Genomic DNA, 16,736 nt, shown 5'->3' on the forward strand with positions numbered 1-16,736 from the left:
CAGTGAACAGACCCAGGGATGGACACCAGGAATGGCTGTGGAGAAGGGGTTGAGATACTAGGATCTGCAATTGTGGTTTATATGAAATTGCCCCTCCAAAGATGTCCTAGTTTGAGGGGCCCTTGAAAGACCCTCCTCTGTGGGACTCAGACAACAAGCACATCCCGTTAGAGCAACAAACGCAACTGGGAGAGAACACTAGAGCCATCTCCCATGCAGGGCAGATGGGGGAGGCCCAGACTGTAAAACAGACAATGGCCATCGCTCTCCCTCCCTCTCTATTCCTAGCCACTCAAAAAGAATGAAGAGGACAGATCTCATGGATGAACAGGGCCTGGCAGCCCAGTGTCACGTGCATTTAGGGCTAAATCACTGCAGCTGGCATCTGTTGCTTGGCTGGCCTGCTGCCCTCTCCCTTTTCTTGGTGTCCACACCATCAATCTCTTTTGGGGAATTTACTCTAGTGTAGACGGCCTCATCCAACCAATCAAGGCACTCTGTTGGAATGTGCAAAGGCTGAGCACATGGCCATACAAGACCCTCTTCTGCTAAGGGGTCAACGCATGAGTACCCTGACACACCGATACCCAGATAGCCTTGGCTTCTGCCCACCACGGCCTATGACTCAGCTTTCCTTCTGGACCTGTGAACTACTGCATCCTTTCACAGACCGAGGAGGATCCCTACAGAGAAAAATGAGGTGCTGGTCCCAAAGACAGAAGAGGTTGGGCCAGAAAAACCAACAAGATCTGCCAAATGTTCTCCACTCCACCCTGGATAGTGACCAGCACTGCTGGGATTTGCTTCACCGTGTCAATACAAGGGTGTTCTCCTAGGGAGACAGCACGGTGCTTTAAGGGCCATCTACAGTCCCCTACAGAAGCAGATGCTTAGAAAATGGAGGCTTCTGCCCAAGAGCCACACACACTCATGGAGCAAACTGTAAGAAACATGCCACTTATGTAAGGAAAGTTACATATACCCATCTACACAGACTGAGAAAGTGTCAACTGTTTTATACCCCAGTATATATACAACAGATATAGAGATATTCACATATATCCACACGGGAACAAGGCTTTGGATTGAATCTTTGTTTCTCTTTCAAAATTCTTGGGTTGAAATCCTAACCCCAGGGGGCTGGAGAGATGGCTCAGAGGTTAAGAGCACTGTCTGTTCTTCCAGAGGTCCCGAGTTCAATCCCCAGCAACCACATCGTGGCTCACAGCCCTCTCTGTCATGCTGGTATACATGCAGATAGAACACTCATATGTAAAATTTTAAAAAAAAAATCTTAAAAAAAAAAATAAATCCTAACAGCAATGGGAAAGTATAAGAGGGCAGGTCCTTTGGCTGTGACTAGGCCATGAGGGTACAGCCTACAGAATAGTAAAGGGTAGAGCCTTATTGAAAAAGCCTCCCACTCCCACAGAGACTATGATGAGAAAACAGCAGCCTGAACTTTGGATGAGAGCTCTCGGAACCCCACCATGCTGGCCCCCATCTTTACATTCTCAGTGGTCTTGCCTGCAAATATATCATTTACTCTGAGACTACAGGGCTCAGGGAAGATAAGTAGCAAGCCAGAGAACATACCACCTACTCTGGCCCACCTGGAGACAGGCCACATGGAGACTGGTTGGGTACAATGAGTCAGGCTGGCATATGATGGAGCAGAACTGTGTTTGTGGTCTTTGCTGACCTAGCAGTATCTCTCACATACAGTCTGAGACTCTGACCCAGAGAGATACAGAATCTGGTCCTCAGCCTGGCCCCACCTATAAAGGCAAGTTTCTTTTTTACATGTTTCTCACAGTCAACTCTTGACTCTTAACCTGACCTGAGTCACAGATCTGGCTGTTGCACTTGATTCTATCCCCCACAAACACGGAAACTGGGGTAGAGAACAGCAAACAGGCTCTCCATGTCCTCAGTAATCATCATGAGGTAAGATGCTCAAGGCCCCCAAAACAATGGTCCCCCAAAGCCACACTTCAAGGCCAGAGAGTCGGCTCAGCAACCTGCCCTCCAGAGTCCATACCTCTGGAAATGAAGTGGTGGGGGCAGAGGGAACATTGCATATGGCTGGGGAGAGCACGCAGGCAAGTCTCTGGAGGATGGGACTCAAAAGGGGCTTCTGCAGGGATCCTGTTGGCTCATGTGCTATTCCAGTTTGAGGCCAGAGGTGTCCCATCTCCCGCAGGACTCTCTCCTCCACTGAGTCTGAAGAGTTGTTTAAAGGGTGTAACCTGTAGCACGCCCTGTGCCTCGCCTAACACTACTCCACAGCCCACTGTCCAGCTATGAGCCGACATACATGTACTGAGCACATGCTATGAGCAAGCAAGAGAAAGCTGTAGGACAAATAAATCTAAGCTCTTGAGAAGGCAAGAAAGTAGATGTTAGTGGGGTGGGGGGAGATAAAAAATACAAAAGCAAAAGCAGCCCGGCTTTGATAGTAAATCCTACTGTAATGAGCTAACAGTGACACGCAGCTGTGCTGTTGGGAGGCAGAAAAGCAGTACTTTTGGGTCTTGAATACTCTCATAAAGAAGCACGTAGTGTCCCATGAAGCTTATACTGTATACAACTGCCTACCTACTAAACCGAAAGAGCCCCTGAAGACCACAGGTGGTTCTTTTTTAACCCACTTCTTAGAGCTGTGTCTGAGAGAAGGAGAGCGCAAACTGTCAACTGAATCATACTGCATGTGTGCTCACTGTCCCCAGTGCCCAGCTACCCCATGCCCAGCACAGATCCAAGAAAAAGCACAACTGGAAGTTGACTGGAGAAGGGAGCAGCAGCAGGATGACTTTAAGGACAAGGTCAAAGAAAGAATGTGGGCTTTAGGGTTCAACTGACTGAGTCTCAGCTCTACCATTTATTAGCCTAGTGACCCAGAGAAAAATCTCTCCTCCTCAAGCCTCCATCTCCTCAGAGGCAAAACAAGACAGCCTTGCATATTTCCATCAGGTACTGGAGCAGGTGAGGTGACCAGGGAATGCCCCATATGATACCCAACCAAAGACTGGCATCACCCTCCATCATCCATCCCACCATGCCGAAGGGTGGCTGTGGGTCCTCTCTGTCTTCCATATGCACACAGCACAGGTAAACCCCGTGGAGCAAGCAAAGGAGAGAAAAGTTCAGAAGTCTCTCCTTAACAAATGGTGGGTAGGACCTTCAAATATTACAAAACAACATGGGACATTAAAGATGACTTACTGTGTAAAGAGATATAAAATATTCATGGATTGGAATACTTGAATACAATTTACATTCACAAATAAACACAAAGATGGAATTCCTCCTGAGCTGATAAACAGATTCAATTAAAGACCAGCTAATGAAAATGCCAACAGTGTGGGGCAAGGAGGGGCACTGACTGATTTTAGGTTAAAAAAAAAAAACTATTTAAACTGATTGCAGAATTTATGCAGAAGAAAAGGGCCAAGAACGGCCAAACACTCTTGAAAATCAATAAGTCTGCCTTGCCATGGAGACTTTTAGTGTTGTGGGAACACAAAAGACCCAAGCACGTATAAAAGCATTGGTGGTGTGCATCTGTGGAAGGAAGATATCTAATCAATTAAGCTAGACTAAAAAATCAGGAGGAAAAAACAATCAGTTCCGTCCCACATCAAGCACAAATAATAATCCAGACATATTAAGAACTTAAATACAAGAATAAAAACCTGGAGACATATAAAAACTCCTCTGGGTCTTGAGAAAGCACTATTCCTAATTGTCTGAGAGAGCACCAGATTGATTTCCAGAGTGGTTGTACCAGTTTACATTCCCACCAGCAGTGGAGGAGGGTTCCCCTTTCTCCACAACCTCTCCAGCATGTGTTGTCACTTTGAAATCTCAGGGTCATTTTGATTTGCATTTCCCTGATGGCTAATGATGTTGAGCTTTTCTTTAAGTGTTTCTCTGCCATTCAATATTCCTCTATTGTGAATTCTCTGTTTAGCTCTGTTCCCCCATTTTTTAATTGGATTACTTGGTTTGTTGCTTTTCAGCTTCTTTAGTTCTTTATATATACTGGATATTAGCCCTCTGTCAGATAAAGGGTTAGGCATATATCCAAAAGAGGTTCAAGTACACAATAAGGACATTTGCTCAACCATGTTTGTAGCAGCTTTATTTGTAATAGCCAGAAGCTGGAAACAACCCAGATGCCCCTCAACTGAAGAATGGATACAGAAATTGTGGTACATCTGCACAATGGAATATTACTCAGCAATGAAAAATAAGGAAATCATGAAATTTGCAGGTAAATGATGGGATCTGGAAAGGATCAGCCTGAGTGAGCTGTCCCAGAAGCAGAAAGACATACACAGTATATACTCACTCATATAGACATATAATATAAGATAAACCTACGAAAATCTGTACATCTAAAGAAACTAAATCAAGAGGGAGGGCCCTGACTAAAATGCTCAATCCCCATCCTGAAAGGAAAAGAGGATGGACATCAGAAGAAGAAGAAAACAGGAAACAAGTTAGGAACCTGCCACAGAGGGCCTCTGAAAGGCTCTGCCCTGCAGACTATCAAAGCAGATGCTGAGACTTATGGCCAACTGTTGGGCAGAAGAGGGAAATAGTAAGATCTGAAGAGGACAGGAACTCCACAAGGAGAGCAACAGAACCAGAAAATTTGAACACAGGGGTCTTTCCAGAGACTCATACTCCAACCAAGTACCATGCATGGAGATAACCTAGAACCCCTGCACAGATGTAGCCCATGGCAGTTCAGTGTCCAAGTGGGTTCCATAGTAATGGGAACAGGGACTGCTTCTGACATGAACTGATTGGCCTGCTCTTTGATCACCTCCCCCTGAGGGGGGAGCAGCCTAACCAGGCCACAGAGGAAGACAATGCAGCCACTCCTGATGAGACCTAACAGACTAGGATCAGAAGGAAGAAAAAGAAACCCTCCCCTACTAATGGACTTGGGGAGGGGAGTGTGTGGAGAAGGGGGAAGAAGGGAGAGATTGGGAGGGGAGGAGGGAGGGAACTAGAGGGGGGATACAAAGTAAATAAAGTATAATTAAAAGTAAGAAAAAGAATTAAAAAAAAATTAACAGAAAAAAAAAAAAAAAGCAAACGAATCTGTAGAAAAGTAGACCAAATACACAATGGGACACCCACTCAAGAGGAGAGGATGGCTGATTAACATTGAAAAGGTGTCTGTCTAAGGGCACCAGAGAGCTGGATAAGGTCATTGCAATGCAGCATGTCACACATAGAACACTGGAACGTTGCCCATTTTCAGTTGAACGCCACAGTAAGGTCAATGGGTGCACCCACCCTGGAAACAACTCTCTTCCTGTGTGCCACAAGCACACAGCCGCCAGAACAGCAGCGAGGCCCCTGGCCAGGTATCCACAGGACTTCTCCGAGTATAGTCTATGGAAATGCCTGACACTGAAATGCTTTCACAGCAATCTTCTCTGGCCACCGCAGTGCATGCTTGTGCTGTTGTGGCCTGGAGAAACTCCTACAGAGACTTATGCAGGAACGCTCACAAAAGAGGAGAGACACCGCCAAAACAGTCATGTCATGAACTACCGCTAAGTGAAAAGACAGAGGCATACTTACAGACATGAATGGATCACAAAGCATGTTGGATTTTTTATTTTGGGTGTTTTGTTTTGCTTTGCTTTTTTTGTTTTGTTTTGTTTTATGGTGCTAAAGATTAATCCCAAAGTCTATTGCATGCTAAACAAATACTCTGTTACCGGTGGGAAACCAAAACACAGTCTGATTAAGTCTATCTGTCCATTTCATTGAAAGTTTAAAGGAACAGGGGATGGCTCGCCACATAAGACGCTTGCTGTGGAAACATGAGGCCCTGACTTCAGATGCTGAAAATCCAGGTGAAAGGCCAGATGATGTAGCTCACCCTTGTAACTCCAGAGACAGTCAGATCCCAAGGGCTCGCTGTACCACCAGCCCAACCGAGACAGCACACTTCAGGCTGAGTGCTAAGACCCTGTCTCAAAAATAAACTAGTCAACAGAGGAAGACACCTGAACTCCAACTCTGGCCTCCACACTCAAGAACAGTCAAGTATCTCTTTCTCTCTCTCTCTCTCTCTCTCTCTCTCTCTCTCTCTCTCTCTCGCTCGTAGACACACATGCATGCACAAATGCATGCATACACATACACACTCATACACCACATATATATGCAAAAAGAGTTTTTCCATGTTTAATTTGTTTTTGTCTTTTTGAGACAGGGTTTCACTATGTAGCCATGACTGGCTTTGAACGCATAGAGTCACCTGCCTCTGCCTCTACCGTGTCTGGGGCCAGGTCACAGGCCAAGCAGTACGGCAAGGTCTGACATGCACTGAGGACACCAAATGGTCCACAGCACCATGTCCACTCGCCGGCTCACCTGATCCAGACCTCACTCAGTACCCCAGGGACCAGGGGAGTATGATGAAGAGTCCATGGATAACCTATGACGAGCACAGATCCACGAAGAATTGTCAGTTAGGGCTACAAGCCTTGAGGCTAGGTACTGTCCCTCTCCCCGCTTCATCCTCCAACACCACCCTCTCTGGGAATTTCTGCTCCCCTTCCCTTTGCTCCACATACCTCTAAGGCCAAAGATGCTCCAAATAATCCCCACCTAGAGAGAGACCCTTCCCAGACTCCAGAGCTATGACCTACACTGCCGCACAAGGGTGAATGTCCCAGCCCTCGGCATCTGTGTTCACATGTGGGGTGTGCAAGAAAGTGACCACAGCTCCCCATTCACAGGATCCTGCCAGGCCACATATGTACACAATGGGATGGTTAGCTAACATACTGACAAAAAACAACACACACACACACAATGAAATGGGTAGCTAACACACACACACATAAACAATGGAATAGGTAGCTAAAACACACACACACACACTCACACACACACTGGAAACTGTCTCAGTAGGTAATGGGAGCACAGAAGAGAGGGGATAGAATCTGTCTATGTGGAAAGCTGCCTGGTCAACCTGAATTTACTCTTACAAGACGAAAGGTCCCTGAAGACAGAAACCCAGGCTGTCTTCTCCTTGGACAGAACATCCATCACCGCAAGCCACCAAAACAGAGCCCTGAGGTAGAGAGCTCCAGTGGTGGAGAGCGAGCCTGAAGCAGCATGCGCACCCCTTTGCTCCCCCAGGACCTCTCCAGCTCTCCTGACAGGCTGCTAAGGGGAAAACAGACCCCTCAGAAGCGAGACTCTGGATGTCGTCTGAAGTCTAGAGCTCTCCAGACAAAGAGCAGGGCCCAGAAGGCTGATTCTGACCTGGTGTTTTCCCTCAGCTGCTGATCTCCCCCGATGGGTCCGGCATGCCATTTCTAATGTTCCTGCCAGCAGTGGCCCCCGCCAAGCCCCCCACCACTTCTGCCAGCAGATTAGCTTTCAGATGTGAGCAGGGACAAAGCTGGCTTGGAAGACTTAACTCTGCCGGACGGTTTTAGCCAGGCTTCAAAGCTTCCTCACTGGAACCAAACAGGCAGGCACATCGTGGCGGGGGAGGGGGACCAGCACAGACAGGGAAAACAGAGCATGGCTCTAAAGCCAGATTACCCACCGCACCAGCTTGCAGACATGGCAAGTCTGCTAGGGTGGTCACCATCAGGAAAACCAAGAGACACACTGAATAGTCTATTAGTTTCTCCTTTGCCCGGATCCCAGTCTCACCTGACCACCTAGCTCCTATCCAACCCTCAAGATCCAAGAGCAACCTGCTCAGCTTTGGTGTCTCCGTAGCTGATCTCTGCTAAACAATACTGCCCTGGCAAGTAGGTCTGTTGAGTGCCTACTGTCTTCCTATGTGTGTCTGACTCCATGGAACTCTGAGCAGCTCAACAGGATGGCTTACAACAAGTGCTCAATAAATGCACGCTGTGCACTCAGGTCACAGGGCATCTATTTGTCCTTTTGGTAGAAGAAACAGAAAACCCACCTGTTTCGCTGAATGTATTTTACAAACTAAGAAGAAAGGGAGGAAGCCGGGAGCTCTTCTTAAATTCTTTCTCTTCCTGATATAAGGAACATCTCACAGAAGGGGAATTCGAGTAGAGCCATGAAGGCAGGGGGCAAGGAGAGGAAAGACCAAGTCAAGCCAGGATGCCGGGGCTGGGCCTGTAGCTGTCCAGCCTAGTTGGGGAAGCAGGCAGTACCCCACCTACACAAATCCCACCCTTGGCAGCCCTGAGTTCAAGTGCTGCACACAGGACAGGACAGATGACCTCCTGATTACATGACTTCCTGGCCCGAGAAAACTGATCTGTCCTTACCAACTGGAGGCTCCTGTGCATGGAGCGGGCATTCAGCAAATAGTTGTGGAGTGAGTGAATGGGCCCAACTGGGACCCAATACCCTACTAAGCCATAGAAAGCTTGCTGCCAAGTTCAGCCAAGGGCAGCCAAGCACATGAGGTAGGAGCAGCCAGCGTTAGAGGGTAGAGGCTGGCTGCTGTTTGCTGTGTGCCCTGGGCCCAGGCCTAGCCAGGCTGGGGAAGACTGCAGGTCCCAGAAGCTCTTTCTAGTTCATCTGGGACTTTTTCTATCTCTCTCCCCTCCTCCTCCCCAGTCCCTCTTGATTGGCAGCAATTGCTGGCTCTGACATGATTTAAAAATAGATATTAAGACCAGGAAGTTTAATTTTTAATGCTTTGGAAATGAACACGGGGCTGGCATTCTTTTGCGGCCACGTTCCAGGGGTCTCTCAGGGTGTCTGCCAGGCCCTTCATCTTGCTGCTTGACCCCAGCAGTCAGACCTGACCCCACCCCACCTCCAAAAGATCTGCTTGTGGCAGCCTCCTGGGGAACCATCCCTCACTCCCAAGCACTATAGGAAATCCTTAACTGTCTCCTGGCTCTGCTGGCTTCCCCTGATCTCTAAGATCAGGTGAGGTCAAGTCCCAACCTGAACTTCTTTCTAGGATCCCTCAAACCAGAAGGTACCCCACAAATTCTCTATAGCACTATAGGCTTTTCCTTAATTCACTGTGCCTGGATCTTAGACTAGAGCCCACAGAAGTACTTATATGGCATGGCCATGCCAGTATGGAATATGTATGGCTAAGGCAGTAAAGAGGCCGGCCCAAGCCAGCTGCACCCAAAGAGAGCAAACAAGGGGGGCCTGACCAGCTCAAGGAGATTAATCAGGAACCCTACCTGGCACTCGGCTTGTGGCAGTTCCATGTCTACTGTTCCCTTGCTCTAGCGGGCACAAGCTGCACTGTCTCCTCTGCTACTAATTGTCCTTTATAAAAGGAGCGACCCACAAGGAATAGGCTTCCAACGGGACCAGGGTGTCACTGCTCTGCCGGCCATGACTTAAAGGGATAGGGCAGCTCCGCTGGCAAGCATGAAAAGTGACTTATCCTGAGTAGCAATTAGGGTACCCATCTGGCCTGGCTCCTCCATCTCAGAAAGCAACTGGATTGAGATTGGGAGGAACTGGGCTGGGACCTGGATTTGCTGGCTTGAGAGAAGGCCATGTGGCCCCAGCACATGGAGATTGCTTTTGTACGGCACTCCTTTCCTCACTAGCAAGAGCCCTCCTGGATATTCATTTAGTCTCTACATGGACTATTCTCCCAGGCACCCCTGACAGGATCCAGAAATGAGTCCTGTCCATCCAGAAGCCAGAATTCTTTGTGGTCCTGAGAATCAGGGTGGAGGTGTGTGTGAAAGGTCCAAGAAGAGGGGATGGCCACTCATCTCCCCCTCCTTTATTCTCTCCATCTATGTCCTTTATTCTATCCATCTCAGAAACGCAGCCCTCCCGGGTGCCTCAGGCTCCCAGGGTGCACTGGGCCGCCTAGCAGGCTAGAACTGTCTGGCTGAAGCCAGAATGCCAGGAACAGACCTGGACCCCCACCAGCAGGCAGGCACCCAGCAGCCTTGGAGGCACTTGCCCCTTTCTTAGTAAGACGGAGGAGCGTGAACAGCACAGCCCCACCTCCTCCACCCTACCCCTGGTGACTTCACCAGTACCGCCGCTGAAGCTCCACCCAGTGGAGAGGAAGCAGTCAGCCAAGGGGGGCTACAGTGTAAGTCTACCAGAACCACACTGAACCAGGACTCCCTCAGAGGCTCCGCCATATAGGGGGCGTGGCACTGTGCCTGGGGGACTACCTGATAAGCTCTGGAACCACGAGAAACTCCCTGCTGACTGTAGAGTCAAGTTCAACTCTAGTCCCCAGAAAAAGCCTCTCTAGGCCACGACGCTAAAGCAAGATGGCTACACAGCTCTAACTCCTGATCTCAGCAGACTGAGTCTGACCCTCCTGCCACTGTCTTCCTTTCCTTCTGTGTTCCCCAACTCGGTGTGCCTGAGAGCAGCAGCAGAGCCCCCACCCCGAGACCACGCACATCCACCCACCATGCTGTCTGTTCTCATTTATCACCCTCTTCTCCATCCCTACACTGAGCTGAGAAGCACCTGCCTGGAGGAAGTCCTCACCGGAGTACAACCTTGTGACCCACCATCCCAGATCCCTCCAATTCCCAGAGAGCACTGGCAAAAGCATAGGCAACCGTCCCGTTCCTCTTATGCCAGATTCCCCATCTTTCCTAAAATCTACATCCTATTTCAGCATCTCATCTGGTAGTAGCATTAAAAAAAAAAAAAAAAAATGTGTCTTTGAAACTCAAGTCACCCTAGCTTGTGGTTTGCCATAGGAATTCTGAAAATACTAAGTAATTAGAAGGCCAGGCAGTAAGATCTCTAACTCCTAACTACACTCTAGAAAGGGCAGGCACATCAACAGACTGCTGAGATGGGAACTGCCACCGTGCCTGTAGAGAAGACAGAATCACTGCTCACACAACGGCTTAAGGTGCTAGAAGAACCTTTTCTATTGGCAGCTTTGATACCTAACTTCTCTTCCCCATTACTTGGGACTTGGGGAATCGCAGCCACATAAAACCATGCTGCGATTCACTCATGAGATTCACTTCATTTGGTTGTTTACAGAGGTATTACGGGTCGCTGCAATGTTCATGACACAGAGCCTGGCCTGCAAGGAGGTGTCCTGCCCCAAACTAAGCTAGAATCATTCTGAAGGCATCACAAGCAGTTATACCAACTGTGGCCAGCAGGCGGCGAGGTGAGGGTGGCCAGGAGCCTGGGCTGCTGAGTGGGAGTCACTGGTCAAAAGGCACTAAACATCTACGCCCACAGGGTCTTCATATAATTAATGTATGTGCAGTGGGGCAGGCCGAAAAGGTAGGCTGAAACTATGAGAGAGGAGAGAGAAGGTTGCAGTCAACAACGAAAATGACAGCATATTCATGTAGACCTCAGACACCAGGGAAACACACACCAGCACTTGGCTCACACAGACACTGGCAAAGGAATGGAAAGAGCAGAAGGCACCGGCCCACAAGACGGTGGCAGGGTCATTCTTAACATTCCAATGGTTCCCATCACCAGAAAGAGAATCAGAGTATCCGCCCCAGCTTTCCTAAAACCCCAACCATGTGACAGGTGACACTGATCATCACAGGGCCCCTCCCCCCACCCTCCCAGACCCCCCCCCCAGCCCTCCCTGCCACCCCCCACCCCTGACTATGGAAATATCTAGAGGAACCCACCTCATCTCAGACCAGTCTCTGAGGAAAAGAAACTGATGCGCCCGGTTGTCTCCTTGAGCCCCAGGGTAGCACATAGCTAAGGCAGTAAGGACCATGAAGAAGACCTCCTAACAGCCTGGACTAGAGAAGATGCCCCAGTCTTAGGGGGCACAGTGAGTCACTCAAGGTCACACAAGAATCTAACGAGGCATGGAAGGCAGATAAGACTCACGCTTCTTCCTTCGAAGGCCAGAGCTTCTCCGGGAAAGTTACCCCCTGCGCACACACATACACACACAAGTTTTTCTTAAAGTAGGTCACTCACTCCACGGAAGATGCACACCACCGCTACCCAACCTCGCTGGGGATGTCTTTCTCCTGTCCCCAGGCTCCTCCTGAACCGAGCATGGCAGATGACGGCCTCCAACCGGTGGTCAGGACAGAGCCTGGGGATGAGCCAAACATCTGTGCTGAGGAGTCTGAGCTCTGGTGAAGAAAGGCAGAGGCGGTAGTAAGGGTGGAAGAGCCCGAAAAGAATGCAAGAAGTTTTCAACCAGTCTGTGTAACTAGTACTTTTTGTGCACGCACAGTCACCAGTGTTACCACATGAGACGGGCTATTTCCAAGCCAGCCTACCTGCAGACAGTTTCTCTTTAAAAAAAAAAAAATAAAAATAAAAAAATCATCTCTCATCGAGGACAGAGGGCATCACTGCCTGTCTGCCTTTGTCCCTTTTCATCCGGGAGCCTGGAAAAGTGTGGCCAGCCTGCTGGCTGCCCAGTCCGCCGCAATCCCTCAAAAGCAGCAGCCAGACCCCCCCATCATTGCCTCCTCCTTTTCCTGGGAGCCACCTAAGGGCGCAGGATTCTGTGACCTCCACACCCCTATCCCACTCCCACAACACTGCACACCGTTCTGCACTCAGAAGCAATAGAAGAAACTCAGAAACCATCTTCCCTGTGTCTCCCACCAACGCCGGGCACAGCTGCTCAGAGTCTGGCCCACCCCCACTGATGCACGTTCCCGGGAGCAGGTACTTCAGCGTGGCTTTCCCTGGTGGGGAAGGAGGCGGTGGCAAACTTTGCCAGCCTCCCAGGAGCAGAGCATGTCTCTCTCCTGGAAGACGGACAAGTTAGAGCCTACATTCAGCCATGGATGAGAGGGAAAAGGGAAGAGAAAGATGCCAAAGGAGGGATGTGATTTTTTTTTTTTTAAGCACTTACCGTTGGGAACGATACAGCAACGAATAGAAGGAATAGGGTATTCACAGTGTGGGAAGCAAGGACAGGGAGCAGTTGAAGACTCAACGGTAAGGACTTACCCAGAATATCAAATTGAAGAGGAACATCATGTACTTCAAGCAGCAGAGGCAGCCCCTGGCCATGTTGCACTTCTTAAATTCTAGGAGGAACACAAAGGACAGGTCCAGGTAAAACACCACGTACTTGCTGCCTTTGGGTGCATTGTACTTGTCAGTCTTAACGCCGGCCTCCGTGCGGCTCTGACCCCGCGAACCCGCGGTGCCGTAGAAGGCGCCAGCCGTGAAGCCGCGGCCGAACGGGCGGCCAGAGGTGGACGGCTTGGCAAAGTCCGAGTCCTTGCTGTCCAAAGATGGACTCCGGTGGATCGAAGAATCCTCGCTACTCGACTTCTCCATGCTCGCGTCGTTCCCGGGGGGCACGAGGGGCGGGGGGCATCGCTCCCAGAGTGGGACAGAGGGGGCACCCTAGTCGGGCACGGGTTCTGAGGCGGCGGGCTGGTGGAGCCTCTCACGCCCCCTCTCTGCACCCGAGAGCACTCGCGGAGCAACCCTGCGCCGGGGCTTCGCTGCCTCTGGGACGGCGCCCCGCTCCCAACCCTAGCCCGCTGGCCCGGGAGGCTCTGCGGCACCGCTCTAAGCACGCTTTGGGAGCCGGCTCGCCTGCGTAACTAGGCTTCTTTGGGGAGGCTGCAATTTGACTGCTCTTTCCCGGGCGGCAGCACAGCCGACCGGACGCTGCACTCGAGGCCGAAGGGCGCCGGGATCCAGGCTCCGCAGGCACGCCTCTTCCAGCCCAGACCCAGCCCGGAGCCCCACCACTTTGCGGGAGCCCGGCCTCCCTCGCCCCGCGACTTTGCGGAGCCGCTGCCGGCTCGGGGCCGCCCGGGTGCACCACGGGCAGATCCTCGGGATACGCCGCAGCTGCAATCGCTGGGCTTGCCCTGCGAAATCCCAGCCCTGACTCTCGACTCTGAAATCGCCCGGAGCCCCTTCCCCGGGCTCTGGGCCCCGCCCCCTGCTTTGCATCCGACCAATGGGCTCCAGGCCTGCCTGGCTCCGGTGGGGGAGCTGCCCCCCTCCCCAATGACACAATATCTTTAATAGGATTAGCGGTCTGCTGTGTGCCTAAACCAGTGTGCCCAGGGCCCTTCTAAATGTCAAGGGCTCAGTGGCTGGGAATGAACTAGCACCTCCATGGTAAAGCGCTGGTCTCTTTTGCCCCAGCAAGGCGATATGTAGAAGGGGACGGCTGGAGGTTCCAAGGAAGCCAGAGGATAGCTGTGGGGAGAAAGGCTGGAAGGGAAAGAAACGCAGCTTCTACTAGGCTGGCCTCCGCCCCCTACGAACACTAGCCTGGGGCACATGGTCTCAAACAGTACCTTTACACACGCCCACACCACACACACACACACACACACACACACACACACACACACACACACACCATGCTTTTACACACGTGAGAACGGCTACTGCGCATTGGTAGAGAGACCGCAGCAGAGACGCAAGGTGTAGGAAAGCGCCCCCAGGCCTCCGCGGGGCGCGCCGCCCTCCCTGCCCCCTCCACTCGCACACGCACGCACGCACGCGCGGCTCCGAAAGACTCCTGCAGCTGCTCGAGCCCCAGCCTCCGCGTTCCCGAGTGGGACCGCGGGCTGCAAGGGGCCGGTGGCTCAAGTGGGGCACGGCTTATGCCAGCAGTAGAGCAAGGTAGCTTGTGCTCGTGGTCACAAGCCAGGTCCTCTTGGAGCCGAGGTCAGAGAAAAGACAGAAGGAATGGGTTTGCCAGGGGGACATCCAAAACAGCCCTTGATCCTCCCGTGAAGCACTGCAATGAAGACAGCCTCCCCCGGGCTTGTGCGGAAGTCTGCATTGCTGACCTGGGGCCACCGAGGTTTGCAAATGATAAGACTTGGGAGTGGGGAGGGAGGGGGGAGACAGAGACCAAGTCTCTCCTTTGTGCAGCTGAATCCCCAGTGCGGGAGCTAAGTTTTAGCAGGCTCCCAGGCTCGCAGAACCTAACAAGGGGCTCAGCCTCTGGAACGCACTCCACAGGGACGGCTAGGTGAACTTCCGTCGGGTGGAGGTGTCTACCCTGGAACCCTCAACCTCTATCCTGAGCCCCAAGGGGGAGCCCCTGAGGAAACAAAGGATTGCTACTGCTACCTCTGTGGGCAGCACAAAAAAATCTAGTTAGGATAGGAAGTTACTCATTACCAAGGAGGCACAGACGGACATAGCTGGCCATGGCTGTGCAGCGAGGGGGACAGTGATTCCAATTAATGGGACTTCACTTTCACTTGCGCCCCACCCCCCACCACCGGAGGTGCTAACTCTGAGACCCAGAGTGTAGCTTCTTTACAGACACTGCACTGTGTCCACTCTCCTAGGCCCCTTCTGAACCCAGGGGAGAGCCCAGCAGCGGCGAAGCTCTGTGTGGACGGGCACCAGCAGCAAGCAGCTCTCCTGCTGGGCATGATGGTCCTGGGGTGTTGTCTGAGGAAAAAGGGCAGATCTCTAGCTGGCTCCTGTGGGGACCACCAAGCAGTCTGATCAAAACAGCTAATGCCTCCTGTCCTCTTCACACCCACTTGACTGCCCCAGGAGGCACCATTACCGGTTCTTCTTTATAGCATACTTCTATAGCGTCCATCACTGGACTGGAGTCCCGTGCTCTCCCCTGGCAGTTCGTGCCTACCTGGCCACCGTCCCTCCTCTATCAGTGTGGAGCTCAGGAACACTCAGCCGTATTGTGTGTGAAGTGAACCCCATACCTTGTTAACTTTTGCCATCTCTTCTCCCTAGCTCACACTTATACAGACAGTCCCTGGGCTGTCCCATCATTGTGTCTGATTAGATTTACTTATTTATTTTATGGATATGAACGGTCTGTTTTTCATGCACAGATTCCTTATAGATGGTTGTGAGCCATCATGTAGTTGCTGGGAATTGAACTCAGGACCTCTGGAAGAGCAGTCAGTGCTCTTAACCACTGAGCCATCTCTCCAGCCCTTGTGTCTGATTAGAAATGAATGTATAACTCCAGGTCTTGGGACCAGAAAGCCAGGTGACAACGGGTAGGCAAGGTTAGAAGGCTGTCCAGTGCCACACAGCTCTGCTCGCTCCGGGTCACACTTGTCAAAGCTGCAGTGAGGCCTTACTATGACACCCAGCTGAGTCACTATGGGACCACGAACAAATGCAATTCATCAGTCCTTATAACCCCCAGGCTGACCCTACCACACATAGGTGTGGTAACCATTCCGTTGTACAGAAAAGGAAGTGATGGGCTTGGGCGAGCTTTCTGAGCCCTTGTGCCACCCTCTCTTGGCCTTTAAACACTTGCTGCGCCTTTGGCAGTCTTCCAGTCGAACGGAAAAAGTACAACAGGGGGCCTGAGATGGCTTGTCCTGATTTTGGGGGTGGATGGGTCATTAGGCAGAGGGATACTGAATTAGGGGGAACAGGGAGGAAAAGAGCTGAGGTAGTGCTCTGGACTGCACAGGTAATCAGCAAAGGCCCGAGATCTGTGACAAAGAATGGAGAGAGGAGAGTGCAAAAGAAAGCAGTGAGACGGAGCACATCCTTAAAGAAAGGCAGACAGAGTCCAAACACACCCATCCCCTGCCCTCTACTCCCTGGAGGAAACCGCCCACTAGTGATACATGGGTCACTGTGAGCAGGTTCCTGATCATGGATTCCAGGATGAATGGTCCGACCCAAGGGCCCCTGGAGCCCACGATTTGGCTGTGGAAGCCAGCCTTCTACCCTGACTCCACTAGTACCCAGGGAAGTCTAACAGAGCAATGCAGAGCCCATGTGGCAGGCATAGTGGGGATTTTTCTGTGGCCCTGCCTTGGCCCAGGGCTCTTTTAAGTGGGTGG

At 51.2% G+C, this 16,736-nt stretch overlaps 1 protein-coding gene across 3 annotated transcripts in view; it reads right to left on the reverse strand.

Moving 5' to 3' along the window:
- The window catches only part of Tspan9 (tetraspanin 9), a 185,983-nt gene that overhangs the window by 64,416 nt on the left and 104,831 nt on the right, over nt 1–16,736 (reverse strand). For 2 of the 3 annotated variants that reach the window (XM_055609440.1, XM_055609442.1), the window contains one exon: nt 12,913–12,992. In XM_055609440.1, the coding sequence (XP_055465415.1) occupies nt 12,913–12,975 (63 nt within the window). In that variant the 5' untranslated portion in view covers nt 12,976–12,992. Of the gene's footprint in view, nt 1–12,912; nt 13,795–16,736 lie in introns of those variants that run through there. The other variant, XM_055609439.1, reaches the window with a different exon arrangement.

This window comes from Psammomys obesus, unplaced genomic scaffold, assembly GCF_907164565.1.
Source record: "Psammomys obesus unplaced genomic scaffold, mPsaObe1.curated_primary_1811, whole genome shotgun sequence".
Taxonomy (NCBI): Eukaryota; Metazoa; Chordata; class Mammalia; order Rodentia; family Muridae; genus Psammomys; species Psammomys obesus.